We start from the raw sequence: 26,658 nt of genomic DNA, 5'->3' as shown, positions 1-26,658 counted from the left end.
GTATTCAACATTTCTGTTTGAGTGTCAGTCCACATGTGAAAATGAACCCTCAACAGAAACTTACATAAAGTTGTCAAAAAGCTCAAGTAGACACAAAGGCATTCATAGAAGCAGATTTCTGTACCTGATCGTAACTGCAAAACCAACTGCTGTGGTTGGATCTGAGTAATATCTTCTGGCTGCAGCTTCTCTGCTGTTCCTTTGCTACGGTTGGTGACATTTTTATTTTTCTTTATATCTTTGGAGCCTCTGGGATTTTCGATGTCATCTGGATGACAGCCCTTCTTTTTTAAGGCTTCTAAATCATCACATCGAGCAGAAGTAGGCATTCCTTCTTGTAAAAATGTCTAAGTGACATGTAAAATATAGGTATAAATAAAAAGTATAGTGGTCAAACCTTTTACGTAATCCTAACTGCAAATAACTAATTAAATTGCAAAAACCAGGTAACATATCTAATGTATTTCATTTCTGGTTTTTAAACAAAATGCTCCCTTCATCCAAACCATAATAAACAAAACAGATAAACAAAAATTTTTCCTTGAAAGTAATACCGTTATTGCTGATGTATTACTAGTACCGTGTTACTTTAGTAACACTTAGAGGACTGACCTAAGTGTACATTTTAACCGTTTCATGTTCAAATTCAGAGTATCTACTCAAATTTCTTTTGTGAAATTACTTATTTAGCATGGTTAAGAGCCACTAATAATATATATAACCAAATATCAGACAAATATTTTTTCCAAAATTTCCCTGAGAGAAATTCTTAGAGTCTCTCATATTATGTAGCAGCATCCTTCACGATATTTTGAACAACTCAGTGTATAGGGAAAACATGTCACCCTAAAACCTTTCTTAAAAAGGAGAACAAGAAATTTACCACAGATTTAGTAAGTACTCTTGGAGCTTTAAAAATATTTTAGGTATTGGCTATTATTGTAATCAAGCCTTTTAGAACTTATTTTTTTAAAAAAACATAGTAAGTGATTATACGACAGGGTCAAAAATATATACAGGGTGAATTTTTTTTAAAATAAAAAACGTTGTAATGGTGTGTGAATGGTACTTGTGGCACGGGGTAAAATTTCCACTAGTGACGTGATTTTAAACTGTGCTCTTTTTATCAGATGACTGACTAAGTGAAAGCAAAAACACTGCTGTTAAGATGCATGTAAAGGTTCTAAATATGTTTTTCATAAATGTGAGGAAGGGGAACAATGACGGTGTATCCATGTATATGTGTATCATTTTAAAATGTGTACTCCTAATAGACATCTAACTTTTTCACATATACCCCTAAAAATTTGTATTTAGTTGGCCAAAAATCTTTTTTTTTTTTTTTCCAAAAATCTTTTTTAAAATCTTGACATTGGGAAAATGAGGAAATGCCTTTCGTTTGGGGTCCCTCTATGTTTTGTATGGTTGTTTATTATCTACCGATTTCATGGTGCTGAATAAAGTGAGGTGTTTATATACGAAGATTACACAGCGGTTTTGATCAGTTATCTTTTACAGGAAACACAGTACTAAATGAGAGCCTTTCTGTACTTAGAAAAACTGGAAGGGAGAACCATGGGCCCAACAGTTCAAAGCTGCACAACTTTTATGTGTGGTCAAACCTACAATGCTGCCAGAGCACAGGGGCCCAGTGCAGGATCCGCTTCCAAATATCAGCCAATCCAGGAAACTAAGATCACAACACTCAAGTAAAATTTCACTGAAGATATCCCCAAATACCTGTAATAGTTTAAGAATTATGCCATAAAGATGGCTAAATTACTGAAAGAACAGTTTGGCTAGGATAACCCTAAACCCCAGATAAACTGTAACCCTCAGAAAATGGACGCTGCTGTTGAGAACAGCACGTACCACTATCATAATCTTCTAAGTGAAACTGCCTTAAGTTCATTTGATTCTCGTAAGAACAGAGATAAAGGAGGCAGATCATGCTCATTTTCCAGGTAAGAAAACCAAGCGTTTCAGCGAAGTAAGCCCAGTCCGAGACAAACTCAAGGCACTCCCTATTTCCTTCACTGTCTCCAATTTAATTCCAGAATACCGTTTTCAGAAGGACAGAAGGTGCCAGTAGAAAATTTTTAAAATAACAAAACGAAAACTTCTCATTTTGTCTTTCATAGGTCAAATCATACGAAATATCTGACATTTGACCAGTAACGCCCACAAAACAGGCACTTGACTGCGGGGTCAACCACCTGAGTAAAAACAAACAATAAGCCTTTGACCTTCTGATATTATTCACTCTGTAAATAAATTATATACCCTCAAAATGACTTCCCGTTACCTCCAGTACCAACTTAGCATTCATCTGTTCATTCATTCATCCATTCAATATTCAGTAAGCTTTGTGGAAGGTACCATGTTGAGCAACGTACAGAGATGACAAGAGTGAATAAAATTTAAAGCCTAACCTCAATGGGCTTTGATTAGGATGCAAATCAAGTGCATATTAGTTTAATTAAAACACAATTAGGCAGGTTAATGTATACCTCTCCCATCATAAAAAAAGGGAAAAATCTAAAACAGTCCAATGAAATGGCTAGAGGTTTTTGGGAAGCTGTCCAATAGAAACAATGCACGCTACAAAGGTGAGCTACGTATGTATTTTTAAATTGTCTAGTAGCCACGCTGAGAGGAAGAAAAAAAAGAAACGGGAAATTAATAATATATACAAAATGTCAGTGATTTCAAAAATCATTAACGTTGAAATGCTAAGTCTTCAATCTCTGGTATGTATTTAAGGCTGACGGCAATTCTCAGTTTGGACCACCCATATCTCAGGTGCTCAACATCACCACATATGCCTAGCATGCCCTGTGCTGGGCAGCACAGCTCCAGAGCATCACACAGGATTACACAGAGCTGACGCTTATTCAGTCAACAATGAGGAAGTGAAAAGTCACATCGAGCACTTCCCAAGGATACCGTTTTGGGCAACACTAAATGACTAGAGAATAGATGGGAAGACCTGAACAATCTTACTTACTGAATTGGTGCACCATCCACAATTGGGCCCTGCTTGTATACACTCTCCACATGATTTGGCATTTGCTTTTAAACATCTATTTTCATCTGTCAGGAGAAACAAAGAATAGACCACTTTACTTGAAGTTTCGAGAGAGAGAACAGTGAAAAATCTGGATCACAATGACAAATAATACAACATATACAAACGTTAAATATAAACACTATGAACCTCGTTACTAAGCTGATTCAGACCTACCCCCCCCCCCCCAGAGAGAGGTGATTTTGGATCATCCTGTCACAGAGAACCATAAAAAGACACAGTTATCTCTCTTCTATAGCAAAGACTAGGTACCCTTAATCTATACATTTGTCCTTTTTTTTCAAAGGCATGATTTCAGGCTCTCTCATGTTGGATGGTCATTAATTCTCAGGAGTGTTCTTACAACTGGGTAAAAGTATTATTTCTCTTCATTTAACTCACCCCACCACGCCCATACCCCATCCCCTCAAGCAGGCACTTTCATTTTCGTTTGTTAAATACTTGAAAAGTCCACATTCATCCAATCCACAACCCCTTGATTTTTCAGGTCTGTGTTCAAAGTATGCCATATGGTTCTTTAAATCCATGTAAGGATCAGCACGTCTGTCGTGTGGTAAGTACTAATATGGACTGTCTCCAATGTATGTTTTTGTAACACACACTCATTATAAAAAATTTGGAAAATACGTAAAAGTATAAAGAACAAACTAAAAGTCACTCAAAACCTGCTCACTAAGAGATAACTACTGTTAACACTTTTTGTATATTTCTTCCCAGTCTTTCTTCTAAGCAGATAAATAAAACAATAGCAAGGAAGCAGGCATACAGACATTATTTAAATGAAATCAAGGATATACATTTTATATACTACTTTTTATACTTAATCCAAATGTTTCATTCCAAATTCTTCAAAAACATGGCTTTAATGATTACATATTCCATTATATTAATGTATCCTTTTCAATGATGGATAAATTTAGATTGTTTTTAGTTGCATAGTTCGCACATGCCACACGAACCCTCCACATATATACACATACATGCATATATATATGCACCCACTCTGATGACCATTCTTATAATGTAAAACTCTGATTATTTCCTTATCACAAATTAAAAAAAAAAATACTGAGGCAAAGAGTATTAACTTTTAAAGATTCTCAATACACACCAACTTCTCTCCAGCAGTAACGTTCAAACGCACACTCCCACAAGCAGAGTACACACACCACTTCACCATACCCTCAACAAGAAACACTTTTTTAATGCAAAGATTTTTTTTAATTCATTTAACAGGTATAAATAAGAACATCAATTTAATTGTCAGTTACTGAAGGTTTCATTTTTTTTCGTATTTTTACTGGCCATTTCTTTTATAAATTTTCTGTTACATCTTCTGCAAAGTTTCTATTATCATGTTCATCTGTTTTTATTAGAGCTCTACATCTGTAAGTGAAATTAAATCCTATTTAGTTTCTCATTTTGTCGATGGTGTTTTGACACAGACACTTTGGTTTTTTATGTTATTGCTGGTTTTATGTAATTTAAATTTATCAATAACGTCCCTTACGGTTTCTTTCTTCATTTTTCCGTGTGTTAAGTCCTTCCACCCTAATATCAAACAATTGTTCTATGCAGTGTATTTTTTGAGATTTGGAGAACAGAATTGGACATCCGTTATTCCAGATGTGGATGCACCATGGTTTCTAAGAGGATTAAATATATTTTCAGTTTTATTTTTCATTCCTCTCCTACATGATGCCAACATTTTGCAAGACTTGTGATCAAAGTGCAAGAACATCTTCTGGAAAGCCAACTGTTCCTGCTTTCATTCTTTCAGATAGTAGTGGAGAGTTCATAGTCCACTGTTCTACACATTTACTTCATTTCCTTCTAAAGATGTAACACGCCTTTGCTTTCTCTATGCTCACTTACACACCCTATGATATTCCCCAAAGAGCTCTGTGCAGCGCATCCTATTCCCATTGTCGCTCTGGGTGACTGGGGGAGAGCCTGAGAAAGGGCCTTGCAGGCACTGGAAGGGCCCCGCCCTCAACTCTGAGGGAGGTGAGGCCACGGCAAGGCAAGGCTTTCAGAAGGAGCAAGACGACGGGATGTAGGTTTTTCCAGGAATCTAAAGTGGTCAAAAGTGTCACAAGATACTGAAAAGACAACTATGAAACTTTTTTTACCTGCTTGGCCAAACACATAGCAAACTGAACTGATCAATCCAATCCAGAAAATCAGTTGTAAATTCATCTGAAATATAAAATGTACCATGTTATATTAAGGAAAAACAACATATAAAGCCTAATCATTGCCACGCACCTGATCGTCCGCTAATTTATAAGTGTAAAGGCATCTTCCTGCCCAGCCCTTCTCCATGCTCAACATCCACCTCTCCCCCCAGCACCTCACCTTCCGCTCCAGATTCCCAGAATCCACTCTTACTTTTCTCCACACCAATTATACATTAATACTTAATGAACAGTGCTCAAAACAAAAAGTGTCAAGTATTCCTACACCTAAAAGCTATTAAGTCTTTGTCCCATGGAATCTCTATTACCTCCTATGACTCCGAGGGGGCCAAACAGGCATATCCCTATGCCTCAGTTACCTCAACACTGAGTGTTAGTTTGAGTGAACCTGTAAAAATCCTGACTATGTCATCCCCTTGCTTACAACTTTTCAATCGTTTTTATTTCTCCTAAGGCTAAGACCAACATCCTGCACAAGGCCCCAGCTCAATTTTTGAGTTTGATGTCCTGTAACTATTTCTTAAGAAAATCAACTTCTGTGCATGGAATTAGTAAAATATTCAGTTTAATTTCCTACAATTTCTAGATCTACAAACTACACAAAAGTGGGGGAGAGGGACATAAGAAGACCTGAAAGAGGCTTAAGTGTCCTTTGGAATCTCTAAAGAAAAATGAAGTAAGAGTCTGTATACCAAGCAGGATACCTCACACTCCAACCATTAGGTATGTAACTGCTTTCTGTGAATCAAAGTTTTCACAACATCAATCTATACCTTACCAGAGCTGGTCAAAGACGGCTATAGCCACAGGTCGCTGACCCTATCCCTTAACTACTTTTACTGCTCTTGGACTAGCAGCCAGTCTGATTGATAATTATGCATGAACACCTGCCCCTTCCACAGGAATGCAAAAAAACCAAAGGCAAATATAACACCCCCCCACCAAGCAAAGTTTAGCTTTACTACTTAGCAAAGAAATATAAATTAAAGCAATGTAAGGTAAACCAGCAAGCAGGAAAATAAAAAGTTTTTTAACCCAACAAAACAACAGAACAAAGACTTACCGCAGATGGCTAAGAGAGACCAGAGATGGCTGTAAACTGGTATAACTTGGGGGAAAATAATTTAACAATCTATATCAAAAAGCATTAAAACTGTTTCTACCCTCTGACTTAGTAAACGAGCTACTAGGAATTCATCCTAATAATTTAAAATATAAAAAGTGATACACATGCACATACACTTTCAGTATAGACTCTAGCATGTTTATAAGACAAAAGTGCCAACGTCCTCTAGAATGATGGGGAAAGGGCTAACCGTGTCAACTTGATGGAGTACTAGAGTCAAAAGAATAAAATGTAGTAACATCAAAAGGTTTACAGAATAACTTTTGGATGCAAAGAACACATTAAGATGACAGGTATGTAAAAATAACAGTATATAAATGTATAAAGTAACCAAAGAATCCTGGAGATGACAGAGTTATAAGCATAATATAAAGACAATGGGTTCATTTGTTTTTAAATTGTTGTAGCGTTTTCTTCTTTTCACTTTCTTAGTAAAAACAATTACGGCAGGGTACTGTGTGGAATTTTTTTCTTTCTTGGTGTACTTCCTTTAATAAGAAAAAAAAATTTCTTTCAAAACCCCTCATTTTCAAGGGCTATGTTCCAGGACACAGTCCCACAGCTCCAGGAAAATGCTTTGAAGTTATGCTCTGAGTACCCCTGGGATACTGGGTTTCCTCTGTCAGATGCTGCTCCCATTTTCCGGTTTCCCAAAGAAAAGCAGTATGAATAACTTGCACAGTCATCCACTTTGCAACCGTGCTCAGAGCAGCCAGTCCTGTTATGCCACGGTTCTGCTTACGTTATTACTTGTGACTGCATCCAAAAGCCCAACAAAAGCCAGGTCACTGAAGTGTGAAATGCCTGACAGTTTACCTTTTAAGGCCTGACTAAAAGGTTCAATGTGTAAAAAATCCACGCAGACTCTAATTCTGAACAATTCAAATAATGTTATCAATTCCAAAGCTATGATTAAAAGGACCTGGAACAGCAAGACGCCCGAAGAAATGCATGACTGTGATGAATGGAACATCTGGGCAGTTTCTACACAAAGAGAACAGAACAGATATTTGGTCCATATATGGACTCTGACACGTGTGTCTTCAGGATTCAACTCAGGTCACCTTAAGGACCACTAGACTACCTTGGGAAACCTTTAAAATGTTACACAACTCAGAGAAGCACCAGTAAGATAAAGTTATTTGGTAGCAGAAAAAGTTTCCTAACATTCTTAGGTCCCGTAGCTTTAAAATACTACTTTAACGCTATTTTTTCTTTTCCTTCTATAAACCTTGATGCGCCCAAGACCAGCCTTCTGAGGAATCAGGCAGCACACAGCGGGGAGGGCAGCCCGAGGCCAGCAGCAGCCCCGCCAGGGCAGCGGCCAGGCCTGCAAAGGCCAGGCTTTCTCCCCGGGAAGCAGAGAAGCCCTAGGAGACGGAAGACGGCGGCAGTTAGGGATAAAGGAAAGCCACGAGGCTGGCCGGGCAGAGACAAGAGCAGCAGCGAGGAGGGCCCTGAGGAGAGCAGGCAGCAGAGAGGCGGTGGGGCGAGGGGGCAGGGAGGAAGGACGGCACCCAAGAGCTCCGGAGACTTCCAGAGGCCCTGAGGCAGCACCGGTCAGTGTGTGGTCCCGGGAGAACGCCAGGCCTGAAAACCCCTATCCTGGGAGGTGGGGCCTACACCCCAGGTGACTCTCAGGCTGAGAAAGGTGCCCCGCGGAGTCTCCCCCCCAGGAGCACTCCACACAGAACAGCTCCTGAGCAGAGGCCACCAGGGAGAGATGCCTTCAGGTCCTGTCCTCATCTTAACTTTCACCGTCTTCATGATCAAAGCTCTAGAAATAGTTGTCTACCTGGGTCTCTGTCTCCCTCCTCCACCTGTGTAACTGGGTATCCGCATGTGAAACTGCTCTTGAAAAAGAAAACTTCCCAGGCCTATCCTACTGTCTGCATCCATCCATCCATTCATTCATTCAAAACTTTAGTGCCTGCCTACAAAACGTACCTGGGGACATACATCAGTTTACCACCCAAAGAACTTACACAGCAACACTGACTACACCTCACTGTTCTTTCTTAACATGCTCTATTCCCATGAACTTTACTGGCTTCTCCCTTACCTCTGGATGTGCTTCCTCTGCCAACCCTGTCAGGCTCTGTGCCCTACTGGAGATACAAAGATCGCTGTCTCAAGGAATTTTCAGTTCGAAGACAAAAAATACAAATAATTACAATGTGATATGCTGGTTTCTATAATGAAGATAAGGACAAAGTGCACTGAGGATGCCAAAATCTGCCGGGGCAAGTTCAGAAGCTTCAGGGAGGTTCAAACCGCAGCCTCATAGGAAACGGGTAGGCACCGGAGAGAAACACCCCAGGCAAAAGGTCTGCACATGCAAGGCCACGGAGTCCTGAGAAGAACTGTAATAACTTCTTTCCAATCTTATTACTAAACATACACGTTTGGGTGACTTCTCTCTCTCCCCGCAAACTGGAATTGATTTGCTCTAGCTTTACAGAAAAAAGACTACAGAAAAAAATGTATTTATATGTTATTTGCAGTTAAATCTGGTCAGTGGGATGAGTGATTATTTTATCCCTGTAATTTTCTACAGTAAGTATAAATTATGTTAAAATCTTAAAATATCATAAAGGCCAAAAAGAATCTTAAAGTACTTAGGTATTTCTGAGACTTAAATTATAAGCTGGAAATAACAGAAACCGAGACCAGCAAGGCAGGAGGTTACAGTCAGGTTACAGAGAGCCTTAAATGCCATTCATGCTGAGAGTTTAGATTCTATTCTACATGTAGCAAGGAAGCTGGAAAGAAATGGCACAGGGTAGTAACATGACAACATGTAAGTGGCAGAAAATCAGTGGGGTAGGGGATGAATGGCAAGACAGGAGCTACTGGACAGGTACAAAATTTACTGCTGAGGTTTCAGAGTAACAATGGACAAGAAGACAAATCAGTGATTAGGAGGGATCTGAGGGTTGCTTAGATAAGGAAGATGGTTGCTTAGATAAGGCAGGGTGAGAGAAGAAGGGAATCATCACTTTCAAATGAAGAAGACAGAAGGAGAACGGAGTTAGGGGAGAAAGTACTGATTTTGATTTAGAAATGTCGAATGTGAAAGGCCTTTGTGAAATCTAGGAAAGATACAAACTGGGAAATTAAGACCTATGGGCCTAGCTTTCAGGAATTCAGGGTTAGAGATACATACCCAAGAGTTGTGGATGGCAATGAAATTATGAAGATGGTTGAGATTGTGAAGAAAAGAATACTAAGGAGAGAGGAGAGCTGCAGGCAGACACGAAGAGAGTGATGGAGCCAGGGCCCCCTGGAGCAAAGAGGCGGGCAGCACAAGGGGCATATTCCCCTGAATAGAGGCGCAGCATCTTTCTCTAAGTCAGGGCAGGGGGTAAAAAGCTGAGCGAGTTCACGCATGACAGCTCACGTTTCTTCCTGAAATAGGAAGCAAGGACAAGTGCTGGGAGAAAAGGGGAGAGGGGAGTTGGGAGACTGAAGAAAATCAAGAAGATGCGACAGGATTATAGAGCAATGCTGAGGGCCCAGCAGGTGCCGGACACCCTAATTATAAAGACACATTTCTAACACTCATCTCACCTGAAACTACCTGTTAAGTGTCTGCCCTGACAGGTTCTAAGCACCAAGAACACAGGACCTAGAAGCACTTGGCATAAAATCAATGCTCAAAAACTTTTGCTGAAATATGTTAAACTGTATGACATTTTTCTTGGACGTTATTTAGAAGCCCAGGAAAGAAGAGTTTCTCAGAATTAGTTACTATGCAGACCCTCTTTAAATAGCAAACAGTTACTGTAGATACCCTAGGGATAACAATTTTCAATTCACTTAAGTATATGCAAGCCAACTTGCAGCTAGATATAAAATGCCTCATGCTCCAGGCTCTTGTACATTATGAACCAAAATTCATTTACACAAACACACACAAACATAGGCACTGAAATAACATATATGTGTGTGTATATATATATATATATATACACACACACACTCAGAAGGTGGTCAACCACATAATCCACATACTGGTTGTTTATTATTATAATTATTTGCACAAAAGCCCAAAATTTTTAAAAATTCTTGTAGAAACACTCAAAAATCACTGAGACTACCTCCCATGGGTCCTTAAACTCCAATCTGAAACTGCTGAATTAATTCCATTGTTTACAAAGCAAGTGCCCAGAGGAGGAAGGGGTCAAAGCAGTGGCAGTGCTGACAAACATCAACAAAGAGAAGACGACAGAGTCAAAGGCCTAGAGATCAGGGGCTGATCAGGGGTGAGAGAAAGGGGCTAAAGAGCCGGGTGTAACATTTCAGGGTCAGGCAGTGTTGGGTAAAAGGTCTAGGTGAGGAGACAGCTATGGGAACTGGTTTAGCTGGGATTTGTTCCCAAAGCGGAGCCTGAGATAAAAGCATGTGTGCTAGCAGCTCACTTGGAAAGTGACCTGGGAACCAGAGAGGTGCTGAAGAGAGCACGCCAAGAAGAGAAAAGGCCAGGGCGCTTTCGCTACCGCAGTCGGTGCCTGGGGGCTTGGTCTTACTGAGAAGTTCTGAGACGTGTATACAGTTCACCCCCTGAATCCATAGGTTCCATTGGTGGATTCAACCAATGACAGATGGAAAAAAAAATTTTTTTAATTCCAGAAAGTTCCAAAAAGCAAAACTTGAATGTGCCCTGCACAGGCAACTATTTACATAGTATTTACATTTTATTAGGTATTATAAGTCATCTAGAGGTGATATAAAGTGTACGTGAGGAAGTGCATAGGTTACATGCAAATACTACACCATCGTATAAGAGAGACCTGAGCCTCTGCGGATTTGGGTGGGGGTGGGGCAGACGGGACGTGTCCTGGAAACAGTCCCCCTAGAATACCAGGGACAACTGTAGAAAGTGTGTCCAGAGGAGGATCACCGTGAAGACACGTCTGTCAGTTTGAGTCCCCACAGGTAGAAGTCTGCCCCAAGGGCATGAGCTGCCCTACACTTCCAAGAACAACAGTGCAGCAGCCCAGAAGGCTGCTGCCAGCTTCTTATCCTACGGACAGACAGGGCTTGTTGGAGAAGCCCCAGGGATTGAAAAGACAGAAGCACTTGAGGCAAGATGCAGTCAGCCGGAGTGAGTCACACAACTGCTCTGCGCAGCAGCGGCGGGACCCACAGGAGGCCAGGAGGAAGTGAGGAGGACAGAAGAGGTTTCTAGTTCAGAGCTCAAAGCCACGGGAGTTGAAAGAGCCAGAAAAGTGTTAGACCAGAATGTGAGAAGTATCACCTGGACTAACTCCTGAGAGCCTCAATGATGGCAAGAACTGGGGAGGGGAGTTAAGCTGGGCGATTCACATACAGACATACACACATATTAAGACAAACACCAACAACCTCTGTTCAAAAGATTTAGTATTTAAGATGTATGTAGCTCTTACCCATCTACTATAGATGTGTAGTAAGGCTGACCTGCCTTATGAATTGTCATCTTCTAGAAGTCAAGTCTCCGTGTCCTCTGTACCTAGCACGGTATCTTAATATTTAATAAATAAAGAATCTAAAGACAACTGCAGATACTCTGAGGTATCCAAAAAAAAAAAGCTTAACAAGGGCAAGAAGAGTGCTGTGCTGTGCCCACCACTGTTTGCTAAGGCGTAGCAGAGTTCAGGGTGTGGACTGTGGAGCCAGATGCTCGGGCTGAAACCTCTGATCAACCCCTAACTAGGTAGGTGATACTGGAGTTATTTAATCTATGCCTCGGTTTCTTCATCTTTAAAATGGGCAAGGTAGTTCCTACCTTACAGGGGTTACGTGAAGTTTAAATGAGTTGTAAACATAAAGCATTTAAAACAGCATCTGGCACATGGTAAGCACTACCTAGACGGTACTTGTTATCATTATTACTACACATTACAGCTGGAGCTCAACAACTTGATTCAATAAAGAAGTAACTATGTTTTTAAAAGGAACGAAATTGGGTCATTTGTAGAGACATGGATGGACCTAGAGACTGTCATACCGAGTGAAGTAAGTCAGAAAGAGAAAAACAAGTATTGTATATTAATGCACATATGTGGAATCTAGAAAAATGGTACAGATGAACCTGTCTGCAGGGCAGAAATAGACACAAAGACGTAGAGAACAAACATATGGACACCAAGGGGGGAAAGGGTGGGTGGGATGGATTGGGAGATCGGGATTGACATACATACCCTAACTAATATGTATAAAATAGATAACAAGAACCTGCTGTACGGCACAGGGAACTCCACTTCGCTGTACAGCAGAAACTAACACAACACTGTAAAACAACTATACCCCAATTAAAAAAAAATTTTTTTTAAAAGTAACCATGTTTGAATGTTTTGCTTTTTTTCAATCATAATTATAACCAAAAACTCTGAATTGACCCATGTTACGTGAAACACAAGATACGGAAGAAAGGATAAAGTGTAAGGGTTAGAAAGAACACAACTGCGAACAATAGATTAAGATTGATTTTTATAGCCACTCAAATATTATTTTGATATGACATCAAAACCTTATATTGTATATAATAAGGTTAATCAGATGCTAATTATTATATTAATTAGATACTAATTATGTTAAGTATAATTAGATAATATTTTCAGTTCCACATTTAAGTAGGATTATTCTACTTTCTAACAATTATATTTAGAACAACTTGTATGTAAAACAATAAAAGCAGCAACACCTCAGTGCTTTTTATTACTACATTAGATAAAGCACAGATATTTCTGAATGTTAGTATCACGAATCACCTTAAAAAAAGATCAGGGTGGAGGATAACATACCTAATACAAATAGAAATAAGGAAGAATGACTTGAGGCTTCTTCTGTCATGGGGAAGCAAATCTAGCAGAGGCAAAAAGAAAGAAGGAAACTGCCCTGAAAAGATACAGGAGAAACTTGGATCAGAAGCTTGTAACAGTTTGGTTCGCTCAGGGACTGCTGCCCACTGAGGACTACTTAAATTAACATGAGATCTGCTCATTCAGAAGAGGCCGGACGAGGCACACCAGGTGCAGACAAGAGTAATACAGTAACTGAGGTTTTGATGATTTAAGGTAATTTGTAACAGAAAGTTATCTTACTTTTATTCCGACACCTTCAAATGACTATAATGATGACAATAATAATAAAAATAAAGCAGCTAACTACCTTCTCTAAGTAACTCTACAAGGTTGGGAATGATATTACCTTTATTTTATATATGAGGAGACCAAACCACAGAGAGGTTAAACAACTTCTCCAAAGTTGCACAGGTAGAACTGAAATCAGACCATCTGAATTCTGAAGCTATGACCTGACTTTGTGCTCCATTAAACCACAATTTTTTGAAGGCCTACTCAGTCACTATTTCAAAGATAAAAGAACATCCTTCTACTGTTAGAAGTGACTCAGAGCACAGAAATGGAAAGGACTTAAAATGTTCTGTGAGTTTATTTCTTAGTCCTTCAAAGTGATTGGAGGCCAAAAGTATTTTAACTGTCAAATTTCATGAGTATACCCACAAGTTATGGTCTCATTCCTACAAAAGCATTTCATCCTAATATTTCTTACTATGCTTAATTTTATCTAAAGGGTCATAACTCATCCCTTGAACAGTAAATAATGTTAAACACCTCCCGGAAACAATCTGCTTTTAGTGGTTAACAACCTCAAATATGTGCAATTGTTCCCCTTGTCAAAAATTGTACATAATTGGGCTTCCCTGGTGGCGCAGTGGTTGGGAGTCCGCCTGCCGATGCAGGGGACACGGGTTCATGCCCCGGTCCGGGAGGATCCCACATGCCGCGGAGTGGCTGGGCCCGTGAGCCATGGCCGCTAAGCCTGCGCGTCCGGAGCCTGTGCTCCGCAACGGGAGACACCATAACAGTGAGAGGCCCGCGTAATGCAAAAAAAAAAAAAATTGTACATAATTACTTTTATCTCCACTGTAAACTCATCTTTATTCATCAAGGTTAAATGTGGTTTTATGAGCTGTTCAAACTTTTAAATACACACTTATTATCTATTAATGTTTTTAACAATATGACAAATCACTCATTTGGCATTTCTTTTTACATTTACAGATAAAATCTTCAGAAATTTTATAAGTACTTTATTTGTAGAAATTAAACAATTACACTTGAGAGAAAAATTACTTTTATTACATTTACTTCAAGTTTTAAAATTTGGTGCCCAGAAGCCAACTATGCCCAAAAGGTCATAGTACAAAAGGAAGTCATCCACAAAAGATTTATTCCTACAAGATCTTTGCACAAGAACACATTTTTATTCAATACAACTAATTAAATTCAAGTCAACAAATACCTATTGCATATCTACCACGTACCAGACACACAGATGACAAAGCTGGGAACCCAGGAGTATTCGAAAGCCCAAGCTTTCAATGTAAGTAGGTTTCCAATAAGAAAGGTTAAGGGTTCTCACCAGTCAAATACTCTCTTCCAGAGAACAGAACTTGCTTCCTTTTTTATACCGTAACATTTTAAATCTGTTCACCTTACTGGTGAAAAAGATTCAAATACCTATACTGAGATATATTATAAGCCTCTCCTAAAACTATAATAAGGTTAGATTCATCTCAAGTCTGTACCACCATCACTATTTTCTGTATCTGCTTTTAAAAGGAAAAAAATAGTCCAATAATAGATTAATATCTACAAATCAACACAGTCCAGAAAAGGAACACGGAGCCAAGCTGAAAGCCTCAGGGAATTACCGTGCAGTTCATCCTGCTTCTCCCCACACAGAGCAAGCAGATGGGAGAATGTAAACGGAAGGAACTCTGAGAGGCTGCTCTTCTCTATGCCAATTTAAGAGTGAGTGCTTGGGGATGAATTCCCCCAGGGCAAGAGCACCTTTCCCCCTTGCAGGAAGAACAATTAAAACTAAACATCTTTCCCCTCTCTCTGGCAGGAAGAGGTACCTGGTAGTGACCATGGAGGTGCTTATGGCCCAAGTAATAAGCTAGAATTAATGATTAACAAAACTTAGCAGATAAGATGAAAGGGGGAAATGAGAGGGAACAGGAAAGAGAGGAGGTTGAGTACTCCAAGGCAAAGACACAACACCCCCTTTGAAGTCCTTTTCCACCCACTGTGGTCGATAAATAGTAGTCTGAAGTAGAAAACTTTCTAAAATTCACTACTCACACCCAGAAGAAAAAAAAAAGCTTTTTTTGAGCACTGACCCCTTCTTGCCCAAAGGTAGTAACAGCCTGAGTTGAGTTCCAACAACAAATGTTCAACTGCTCCAAAGCTACAGGCTTACAAAAAAATCTGAAACCTGAGAACAGGGCTAATACTTTTATGACAGTAACAGAACAAAGTTCATCACAAGTGACTACTCTACCCACCTTCTCCAGGAAAATGAGAACATGGAAATCAATCATCACCACCCACCACACACTGTAACGGAAAGATAAAGAATGGACATACTTCTAGTGGGCAAATAAAAAGCCTCGAAGATAAAGAAGCTGGAAGTGGGGAGACGTAAGGGCATGGAACTGAACATCTAAGAAAAATTTCTACAGCAGAAAAAGTAGAAAGAAAATGAAGAATCTTCTCTGAAGAAAAAAGGAGAATGAACACATTATGCTCTTCAAGGAATTTAGAAAATCTCAAATAGATTTTATTGCAATCAGAAACAGTAAAACCACAAAACTAGAGGAAAAGTATACAGAGATAAGGAAGGAAATTTAAGTTGAAATCCTCTGTAAAACTCAGACACATGAGGAACAGAATCAACATGCCAGGAAGAGCAGGCTTGACCACAGGGAATTCAAAGTAAGTCAAGGCAATTAGAAACATTATGATACAGCCAATAGTGATCCAATAAGTAGATAACTGGTATACCACCACCACCACCTCCCCTATCAAAAAGGTTATAGCCTTTACATGAGGACCAAAAAAAAAAAATGAATTAAGCATTAAATTCCAAAAACTGGTCAAGGGGCACAAAATAAAGACTGCAAAAGGACTTAAAATACAAGCAAAAAATAAACACTTTAAACAAAGCTATTAAGGCATAATATTAAGGGCTGATCCAAAACGAGCATGAAAAGTTGCCTGAACTTAATTCTTCGGAGATCCTCCTTCCACTCAACAGATATTACCCAGCAATTGACATATTTCAAACCAGACTAGTGAGCTGTTCCTTCTTTATACTTGGCCATGTCTAAGGGAAAAGAAGCGTAAGTTAGCAACTGCTTTGGTTGAGAAATTTTACTTTGGGACAAGTTTACAAAGATAACTATGAATGGAGCTAGCAGAAAAAAGTTTACCACCTTAATTAATGGTATCAAAAACCACTTAAAAGCAAGATTTGTTCCACATAATTTCAATTAAGGAGAATTGTAAGTTATGTTCCCTTGTGTAATTTTATCTACTTTTTAGGTAGATCACTCCAAAATTCTTACTTGATCAAAACTTTAATAAATTTTGACCATATCTTTTGTCACATCTCTTCTCTGCCCTGTACTGGATTGAAACAAACATAGTGCTGAATATATTTTAAATATAGAGAGAGAGAGAGAAAGAGAGAGAGAGAGAAAGAGAGAGAGAGAGAGAGAGGATAAATGTTTTAAAGCCTAACTAAATATAGGTAGAAAGCAATTTCTCACTTTTACTCAGCACTATGTTGGGAATAATGTCTACCTTAGAACTATTGCAAGGATAAAATATTACCATGAATGTAAAACAAATATCTTTACAGTGACCTACAGATCACAGCTTACTTGATTACTGCTTCAACTCATTCACTGCCTTCTAAACATAAGAACCTGAGTGACTACTTAATTAATGGTTCGAAATCTGTTTAAACCATGCTTCTTTAGTAAGCACAAATCCACTCCCTATTGTGTTTCTGTTGTGCTTTCCTAAAATAACATAATACTAAATGCAACTTTTAAAACTACAATCTCTTCCTCCAACAATCAAATATGACCCACCATCATGCCTTCTGAGAAGCAAAGAAATTACTATCTGAAATAAATAATGAACTATAAAATATTGGAGGTAATTATTCCTAATTTCACAGACTATGAAAGCTTGTTATTTACAGATTCATTCAATAAACATTTGTACATGGAAATGTGACCTCCACACATCAAGTGGTACACAATTTTTCATATAAATGCTTTCCTCATCACTCCACTGAAACTACATTCCCTACAACAAAATACTAATTTTTCTTCTACCTTTCTGAAATATTTTTAGCCTTCATTGGCTCTTAATCTCTTTACCAACCACCATAAGCGAATTAACTACTCCTTTTTTGTCCCAAAAGATATTCTTGATAGTGTCTAGCGCAGTAAATGACAAACCTTCAGTGATGCTCAATAACACAGTGTTGTTTTAATTCAAATTTCTATTATAACTGATTGTAATCAATGTCTGTGAACCACACTGGACTAGAGCTGGAGGGCAAGAATCCAGGCCTTCATTTTACACAGCCTTCATTTATATATATTTATACTATAAATGCATATATACTTATATATGTATGATTATATATCAAAGTAGTCAAGCAATATTTATTTGCTAAATTAGACTGTGTTCTCCCTTCTAACTATACTGTCCTTTGACCATGTCACATCTGTCACCCGTCTCTTTGGTCATACCATTCCAAGCTCCTCTACACAGCCTTCCAAAACCACTTAAGCCAATGCTGATCTTTTCCTCAAAATCTATTAGAGAATATTACCTGGTACAGTACCTTGTGTAAAACATTCTGTGGTATTTGCTATGTTTCCCTAGATTGAACACAACTTGTCCCAACTAGACAGTATCCTCAACAGCAAGGTGCAGGTCAACTCCTCGATCTACACCCACTCAGCACTGCACTGCTCAGGGAAGTGGCACTCAGTACACTGATGGATTAAAATGTCATGGACGGGACTTCCCTGATGGCACAGTGGTTAAGAATTCATCTGCCAATGCAGAGGACACGGGTTCGAGCCCTGGTCCGGGAAGATCCCACATGCCGCGGAGCAACTAAGCCCGTGCGCCACAACTACTGAGCCTGCACTCTAGAGCCCGCAAGCCACAACTACAGAGCCCGCATGCCACAACTACTGAGCCCGCATGCCTCGAGCCCATGCTCCGCAACGAGAAGCCACCACAGTGAGAAGCCCGCACACTGCAACGAAGAGTAGCCCCCGCTCGCTGCAACTAGAGAAAGCCCGCGCGCAGCAACAAAGACCCAGCGCAGCCAAAAATAAATAAATACATTTTTTTTTTTTAAAAAAAGGCATGGACAACAGAGCTCCACCCGGACAGACAGCTAACAGTAACCCACTTGGCTCGCCAGCACTGGCAGCCCTCTCAAAGCCACGACTTGGCACAGCACCTATCCTCTGGGGTGAAGGGCAGGAGAGGATGGCTGCTCACGGGAGAGGGAAGACCTGCACTCTGCAGGGCCAGGTCATGCAACAGCTGGCCTTCAGCTCTTCGGTGACACAGAGAGAGAAACCAAGAGACCACTTTATGGTGCAGATGCAGAAACCAAAGCCCTTTCCAGGTGAGGTGTTCCAACAATCGTCCCAGAGAAGTTCAGGCCCAGCTTGCCCAAAACCCAAGTTCCCCAATCAAGAAGCCTTTGCTGCATCCAACCGCTTACCTAATGATGCTTCTCTCTTCACCTCAAACATGCCCATCACAGGAAATCCCTGAAAATACCCAGGTCACTCACTTAGCTGTCATAGGAAGGAATCAGAAATTCAAACAAATTGGGGAAGGAAAATGCTCTTCTAGATTCCTTTTCCTTCACCCGGCCCTTGACTGTGAAAGTGTTCCCAGGGCCTCTCCGCGGCCCCTTTTCACTCTTCACGCTCTCCAGTATTTTCATCTGCAGCCTAGAGACTCAACCAGTACTAACAGACGAGGAATTCCCCAATCTCAGTCTCCCAGCCCGACTGCTGGTTTTGAGCTCGCAATGGGCATATTCCACTACACCCCAGCTGTCTCAGCAGGATGAGTTCAGCACTCCCCTCCCTCCAGGCGACCAGCACCACCCCCTTGTGGTTGCGCTGCCTGCCTCGGCCAAGCGCACCTCTTAAGCAGAGACCCGGGCCACTTCAGTTCCTTTCTCCTCTCTTACCTCGGACACCAGGTCTGACCCGTCCTCCCTCCGAAATAAGTAGTCCTCGTAGCCCCACCCAAGGCATCCCCACACCAAGGATCTCCAAAGCTTTTTAATACTCACCTTTATTATTAAAAAAAAAAACTTGAGCATACATGTACTCCAAAATATGTATTTACTTACCAATTAAAATACATGTGCTTCTACAGCAATACAGTAGGATATTATAAACCATAATAAAAGTTTAAACTTTAAAATATGAGTTTAAAAAATACATATAGAATTAAGTCTAATATTTTCTTCCTACACTCCAGTGAGTTATTTTATACATCCCTGGGGTCCAGGAAGCTGTACTTTGGAGACTGTTTACCGAAATTAGTCCTATAATTGTGTGTTTATACATGTATGTACTATGTATATTTGAAGCAGTTTTTCACTCACATACACACATTTCATGATGAGATGATATACACACGCTTTAGCATACTGCTAAATATAGCTAACCTTAACCTTATCTTCCAAAGCCACAAACCCAAAATAAAGCTTAGAGGCTTTTTTTAAAAATTATTTTATAAATAAAACTCTGTAAAAGTCTCATAATTAGCCATCTTTAAAAAGATGTGAAATTTACAAAGTACAGTTTAGCTCCTTTTGCATACAGCTCCTGAACAAGGGATACCACATTTTTTTCACCCATCTACTGACATATTTGAAGGCTGCTAATGTTCTGGGGGTTTCACGGACTGCACCTCCTGTAACCTAGATACACACAATTTTTTCAGTTTTCTACAGCTACAGATACTGCTATCATTTCAGGGTTCTGAAGACTAATGTACTCTTCCCTACTCATACTCCTATAAGCCCACCCTCCGGACCCCGACTCCCACCTCTGCAATAGCAATATAAAAGGACAAAAATCCCACAACATATAACCAGTCAGAATAGACCTGCTAACACAATAAAAGAATTTACATATTTGCACAATATGATCTTCTAGAATTCTACTGACAACCTGACAGCTCCTAACTCTCCATGCAGAGTGGGGAAATCAGTCCACATGAATCCTCTCAGATACTAATTCAGCTTGATACACGTTCAGAAATCACAATTCTCAGAACTTCAAAGTTCTGAAGCTTTTACCAGTTAGATGTTTCATCTCATCACTCCAGCAGAGTACTTAAGAACAAAACCAGTGCACTTACAAAATGATTTTTAAAATATATATTTTCTTCAGATACAATTATATTACCCCCGACGCTGTAAGCCACAATTTGGCAAGAAGCCAAGCAATGAAGCTATTAAGCGGCAAGCATTCCATGAAAACTAGCACCACCTGAAACTGTTAATTTTCACTATTTTTTTAAAGTGACCAGATGTCCCCAGAGTTTCTCCAGGCGTTAGGAATTTATCGACCCCAATATAGAACTACATGGTCATTCGGTGATGCTAATCTGGGGCAGCTTTTAATTATACTGACCAGAAAGTTGAGGAGAAAGCCACCTAAATCCAGTGATTTTCAATACTGCTGATTCTATTCTATTCTGTGCACACACAGAATATTGGGAAAATAATCTTAATAGAGAACTTAACATTCTTTTAAAAAGAATCGACATTACAAAAACTTAACGTTTTAGGCCTGTGAAGTCAACATACATGACTTAATTTGGAGTTTGTTTGCTTTCTATTCACAAGAGTAAAGTATTAACCACATCCCCTTGTCTTCTTAACTAGGGAATGAATTTTAGGGTGAGTAAAATGGCTTTCCCCTCAAACACCTGTAACCAAAATATTGATTTGTTTCATGTGTTTTCTATTTATCAGTTAATCATCTTCAGTCCCTCATTTATTATCAATCAATGAACTAAAATTATTTTCAAATAGAACATTTTAGTGGGACTCTTAAGTAAGCCCTGACCCCGTGGGCCTAGATGTCCACAAAGCTAGAAGAGGTAACTTGCAACTAAAATCCCTTAGTCATTTCTAAAGTGGTCTATTACACAACCTATTGTAAAGGCTGGATGTAGTTTAAGAAAGATGCCTAATCAAAATTCAATAAGCATTTGTTATTTTTGTACAATCAAAACAACAATAAAAAATAATCCAGTAATTCTACCCACCTATTTCTGTGGAACGCAGATCCAAAGAAACCTTACTAATAACATTACCAATCACATGCTGAGACTTTTTAAAAAATCTTTTTAATATACCAAGAAGGAAAGAAAAGGAGTTAATATTTATTGAGCATCTACTCTAGGTGTCTTCCATTTTACATTTGCTTTTCACTACACTGCACTTTTGCAAAGTTACTTGTGGTTCAAACATGGGTTGCTAGACCCCACGGGTTGTCTTCATACAGGTGGATGACCACCTACACTCCCTGTGCCTCAGTTTCTTCATTTGTAAAACAGGGATAAAAACGGCACCTACCTCGTCGGACCGGTTCCGGGATTAAACGAGAAAATAAAGGTAAAGTGCGTAGAGCTAAGCTTGGCCCTTACTGTCGTTATTATAACAGTTACTAGTTTTATTATTAGTGTAGGTATTGTTCCCATTTTACAGATGGGGAATTGGAACCTTAAAGAGCGTAATTTACTAGCGCTAGGTTTTGACTCAAAAACACAAATCTGATGAAACAAAAATTGCTCAGGCATTAAATACTAGCATTCTTGAAAATTCAACTTGTTCTGAGGCATAAGGAACGGCACGAATCAGGCACAGGTCGGGCATTAGCCCTGGACACCGCCGCGGCGTCTACACCCAGCATTAGGGCAAAGGGCCCACAGGACGCGCCGACCCCGCGCCCCGTTTCCAGACGGCTCAGCGACGCCCCAGGCGCAGAACTGGAGCCGGGGGTGAGTCGTCCCCGCGTGGAGGCCCGGCAGCCGGCATCCCGGGGCAGCCGGCGTCTCGGGGCAGCCGCCGTCTCGGAGCAGCCGGGGTCAAGGCCACTCCCCGGACGCCGGCCCGCGGAGGCCCGTCCGCGCCTAGCCCGCGGGGTAGTGCCCACGGCCGGCGTCCGAGCGGAGGGTCCCGGCCCCGGGCCTCCGCGACCGCGGCTCGGGAGCGAGGGCAGAGCCCGGGCAGGCCAGCGCCCTCCGACGCCCCCCGGCCGGGAAGGTCCGGGAGCGGGCGCGGCCCGACTTCCTCCCCCGCCCGACGACTGGAATCCGCCCCGAGGCCGCGGCCCCCACGCCTGCCCCGCGGCCCTGGCCCGGCCGCGCACCGTACACGCCGCCCGCCCAGGCCCACCTTCTCCCGCGGCGTCCAGCCCGCGCGGTCGGCTCAGCCTGTGCTCCGCGGCTCCCGCTCGGCCTGTCCCCAGGGCTGGCTTGGCCTCCCGGGCTCGGGCTCGGGCGCGGCGGCGGCGGCTCCGCCTCCTCCTCTCGGGCGGGAGGAGGAAACTCAGCGGCGTGGGGCCGCCTCCCGGCAGGAAACGACCCCCGCGGCACCGCCTCCCAGGCGCGGCGATCCCGCTCCTCAGGCCGCCGCCGCCGCCCTCTCCCTCCGGAAGCGCATTCCTCCCGGGCCGCGTCAGCCGTGCCCGCTGGGGGAGGGGGAGGAATCGGGCAGGGGCGGTGCGGGACCGGGGGAGAGAAGGGGGCCCCCGGGACAAAGGAACGGCAGGGTCGGGCGACAGACTCCGCCGCGGCCTTCGCGGTGCCTCAGTTTCCTTTGCTGCCGGGAGAGGGAGGGTTTGCGCGGCCCTGCGCGCCGTAATATCCTCCCGTGAGGGAATTCCGGAGCCTCCTTCTTGGCCTGTCTTAGGCGCTGCTTCCCCAAAGCCCCACGTGTGTCCGGCTCGCGGTCCGTCCGGCTGGCCCAGGACTGCCCGGTTTTGAACCCTGGAAGCCCTGCCTCCCGGGAGCCGCCTCAGTCCCCGACAAATCGAGACACTTAGTCACTCACCTTGCAAGGCTTCGTGGGACCAAAAACGTTTCCCTTTTGGAAGGGAAGTGGCTAAAGCCGGTATTATTTTTCTGGCGTGAGGATTTGCTTGACTTATGTCTTTGAGAAAGGGGAAGACTCAGGGAGGAAATGGGTGCCAGGAAAGATGGAGATGAGGAAAGTTTTAGAGAAAAACTGGTGAGTTGGGGAGCAGCTTTTGTTAGGTTAATCTGGGGCACAGGGATGAGAAGGAAAAGTTTCATCCTTGATACAGTTTCTGTTCATCCTCACTTTTTTGAGTAGGTGGACAGGGGGCTGGAGAAGGGACATTTAAGAGAAGTGAAACATTTCATTATGAGCATGGCTGGGCGCATTTTGATAAGAGGATTGAAACTTGTGCCAACCGGCATCATACTGAAACCCGGTAACTCAGAATATGCTGCTGGCAGGCTGCCATTCTGTTAGCTGAAAATGTGTGTTGCCACGTGGTGAGCTGTAGCACCCTGTTGGGCACAGAACTCGAATTATTAGATTTGTGAAACTGGTGTTTCATTTGGGGGAGATTAGAAGCCGCGATGCCCATTTGGCTGCCAATCTTAAATAAGAGAAAACAAAACAATCCCATCTATGGAAATTTTGCCCGTTGCTCGCCAGCAAAATCGAATCTGTTGGTTAGATAATCTCTGGAAACCTCTAAAGAAATGAGAATGATTTTTCCCACTTAATGGATGACCAAACCTAAGAGACTAAATGATGTTTCCTTATTTGTGGAATCTAAAAAAGGATACAGATGAACTTACTTACAAAACAGAAACAGACTCACAGACATAGAAAACAACCCCATGGTTACCAAAGGGGAAGGGGGGGGTAGGATAAATTAGGAGTTTGGGATGAACATATACACACTACTATATATAAAACAGATAAACAACAAGGACCTACTGTATAGCACAGGGAACTATATTCCATAACTTATAAGAACGTATAATGGAAAATCTGAAAATATGTATATAATATATATCATAAATATTATATATATAACCGAATCACTTTTCTGGACACCTGAAACTAACACAACATTGTAAATCAACTGTACTTAAAAAAAATAAAAAAATAATGTTTCTATATTAATAACCCAGTGGTGCGGCTGCCATCACACCTCAACATCCTTGAATTTAAAGATACTGGTTATACCACTCCAAAATTGATCAGAACTGGCCTGGTCTCAGCATAGATTACAGTTCCAAAGGTAAAGCGTAATTTATCCATGCTTGACTTGCACTACATTTCCCAGAACTTTCATCCCTATGTGATTTGCCACAAGAATATTAAGAGGTTCACATTTACACAACACTAAACTAAATTATTTCAAAGGCAGTGTAATCATCTTTTTAATCCCAGTGTCAAACACTGTTCCAGGTCACGCAATAGGGGCTCAGCTAATAGTTGATAAATGACTAAATGGGTCCTTTTGCTCCCCTGGGACCACATCAGAACATTTGGCTAAACTAAAGTGTGAGAAGCAATTTATGTACAGAAGTCATGAGCTTTGAGGAAACAAGAAATTAAAGAAACATGTCATGAATATGACTCCACTTGTTTTTAATCACATGATTATGGAATACAGAATTGGGAGTGGGAGTGAGTCAATGTTGACTCAGGAGTGGAATGCTGTCTTTCTCTTGTAGTTTGAACACTTTTGGGACTCAGCCTGTCAAATATTATCCTGTCCAGTAAGCCACAAATCATCCCATGATAACTTGAAGCCTTTTCAATCTTTTGAAAGTGGAAAAGCCTCTAAACTATAACATTTTACAGGCAAATATTTTAGTACACATTCATTTATAAATGATTTTCCAATTGCAATAATCATATCACTTGGGCAAGACTCCATGGGGTTAGAGCAAAGGGTGAATACCCGCATTGTGAGAACAGGAGTATACCCAAGACAAAAATGTTTTGGTCTTGACCACTGGCTGGCACATTATGGCTCAACCCATATCAGATCAGTTTTAAATAAACAGTGTGGGGACTTCCCTGGTGGTGCAGTGGTTAAGAATCCACCTGCCAATGCAGGGGACACGGGTTCCAGCCCTGGTCCAGGAAGATCCCACACGCCGCAGAGCAACTAAGCCCATGTGCCGCAACTGAGCCCCCATGCTGCAACTACTGAAGCCTGCGTGCCTAGAGCCTGTGCTCTGCAACAAGAGAAGCCACCACAATGAAAAGCCTGCACACCGCAACGAAGAGTAGCCCCTGCTCGCCACAACTAGAGAAAGCCCTTGTGCTGCAACGAAGACCCAACGCAGCCAAAAATAATAAATTAATAAATAAATTTATTTTAAAAAAAAGTATGACTTTGTGTCCCAGTATGTCCAGATAACCCCAGTTTGTGTGTTGTCCAAGCATAATTATTAATAGCACCCCCTTTCATTCTCAAAAGTACCTCCTGATACAGATGATAGATCGTACCATCACCCTATAAATAAGAGTGTCCAGACAACGAGGGAAAAAAAAAAGTAATTTTAGCAATTCAAAGGGGATACATAGGGACACAATGCAAATCAGATCCCAGATTTACAGGTGAAGACCAATTCCAACACTGATCATCAGGAAAAAAATTGTGTGGGGATAAGTGAAATGAATTAGGCAGCTCCTATGTGATATAGATGCCCTACCAGAAGATTTAATGAAAGAAAACCCTAGAAAGTAGCTTGGCTGATCAACAGACTTGGGTTTTAAATACCATTGTAAAAGTGTGCGATGGCTTCCGGAGCAGATTGATTGCCAGTGGCTAGGTAAGTCTTCAGCTGCTTTTCTAAGAAATGTTTCTACAGAGTGATCTGGATATATTTTTCTCATCTGCCACCTTCTTTAAATATAAAAAAAAAGATGAGCGGATGATGTTAGAAGGAATAGAAGTCTCCGATAATTCCCTATAATACGTATGTGGATGTGCTTCTGAATCATAAATAACTTCATTCCTTTACCTAAGACACTAAACTCTCTCTATTACAGTGTGAATCTCTGTGCCCTGGCTTAAAAAAAAAAAAAATAGCCCTGGGAATGATTAACATTTTGAAAACCAAGGAATGTTGAGATGGTCCTCCAGTTCCTCCTTTTTCTGTCTCCAAATATACAAATAACATACAAATAATCAAATATTGCAAAGAAACTGGAAGTTCACTTATTTTGCAACTTCTTATTTTTGTCCTTGGAACTTTGAGTGAACACTGCTCAATACCCTGTTCTAACTGCCAGAGGAACCATTGGTTTGC

The 26,658-nt window shown here is 41.1% G+C and overlaps 1 protein-coding gene and 1 long non-coding RNA gene across 10 annotated transcripts in view; one reads left to right on the top strand and one right to left on the bottom strand.

The window, feature by feature from the left end:
• Positions 1-6,121, top strand: part of LOC113628320 (uncharacterized) — a 65,139-nt gene extending 59,018 nt beyond the window's left edge. The window contains exons 7-8 of the long non-coding RNA XR_003435985.1: positions 3,576-3,641; positions 5,873-6,121. This is a non-coding gene — a long non-coding RNA (uncharacterized LOC113628320). The remainder of the gene's footprint in view (positions 1-3,575; positions 3,642-5,872) is intronic.
• Positions 1-26,658, bottom strand: part of ITGB1 (integrin subunit beta 1) — a 79,845-nt gene that overhangs the window by 20,467 nt on the left and 32,720 nt on the right. For 3 of the 9 annotated variants that reach the window (XM_027121780.1, XM_027121777.1, XM_027121781.1), the window contains 3 exons: positions 5,221-5,287; positions 3,008-3,093; positions 125-347 (listed from right to left, as the gene is read on the bottom strand). In XM_027121780.1, coding sequence (XP_026977581.1) covers positions 125-347; positions 3,008-3,093; positions 5,221-5,287 — 376 coding nt within the window. The other 6 variants (XM_027121778.1, XM_027121774.1, XM_027121773.1 and 3 more) reach the window with 6 other exon arrangements.

The sequence above is a fragment of the Aethalodelphis obliquidens genome, unplaced genomic scaffold (genome assembly GCF_003676395.1).
Source record: "Aethalodelphis obliquidens isolate GAN/ISIS:26980383/991018 unplaced genomic scaffold, ASM367639v1 scaffold23, whole genome shotgun sequence".
In the NCBI taxonomy this organism is placed as follows: Eukaryota; Metazoa; Chordata; class Mammalia; order Artiodactyla; family Delphinidae; genus Aethalodelphis; species Aethalodelphis obliquidens.
The sequence above is the reverse complement of the archived record's forward strand: the minus strand, read 5'-3'. Positions and strand labels throughout refer to the sequence as shown.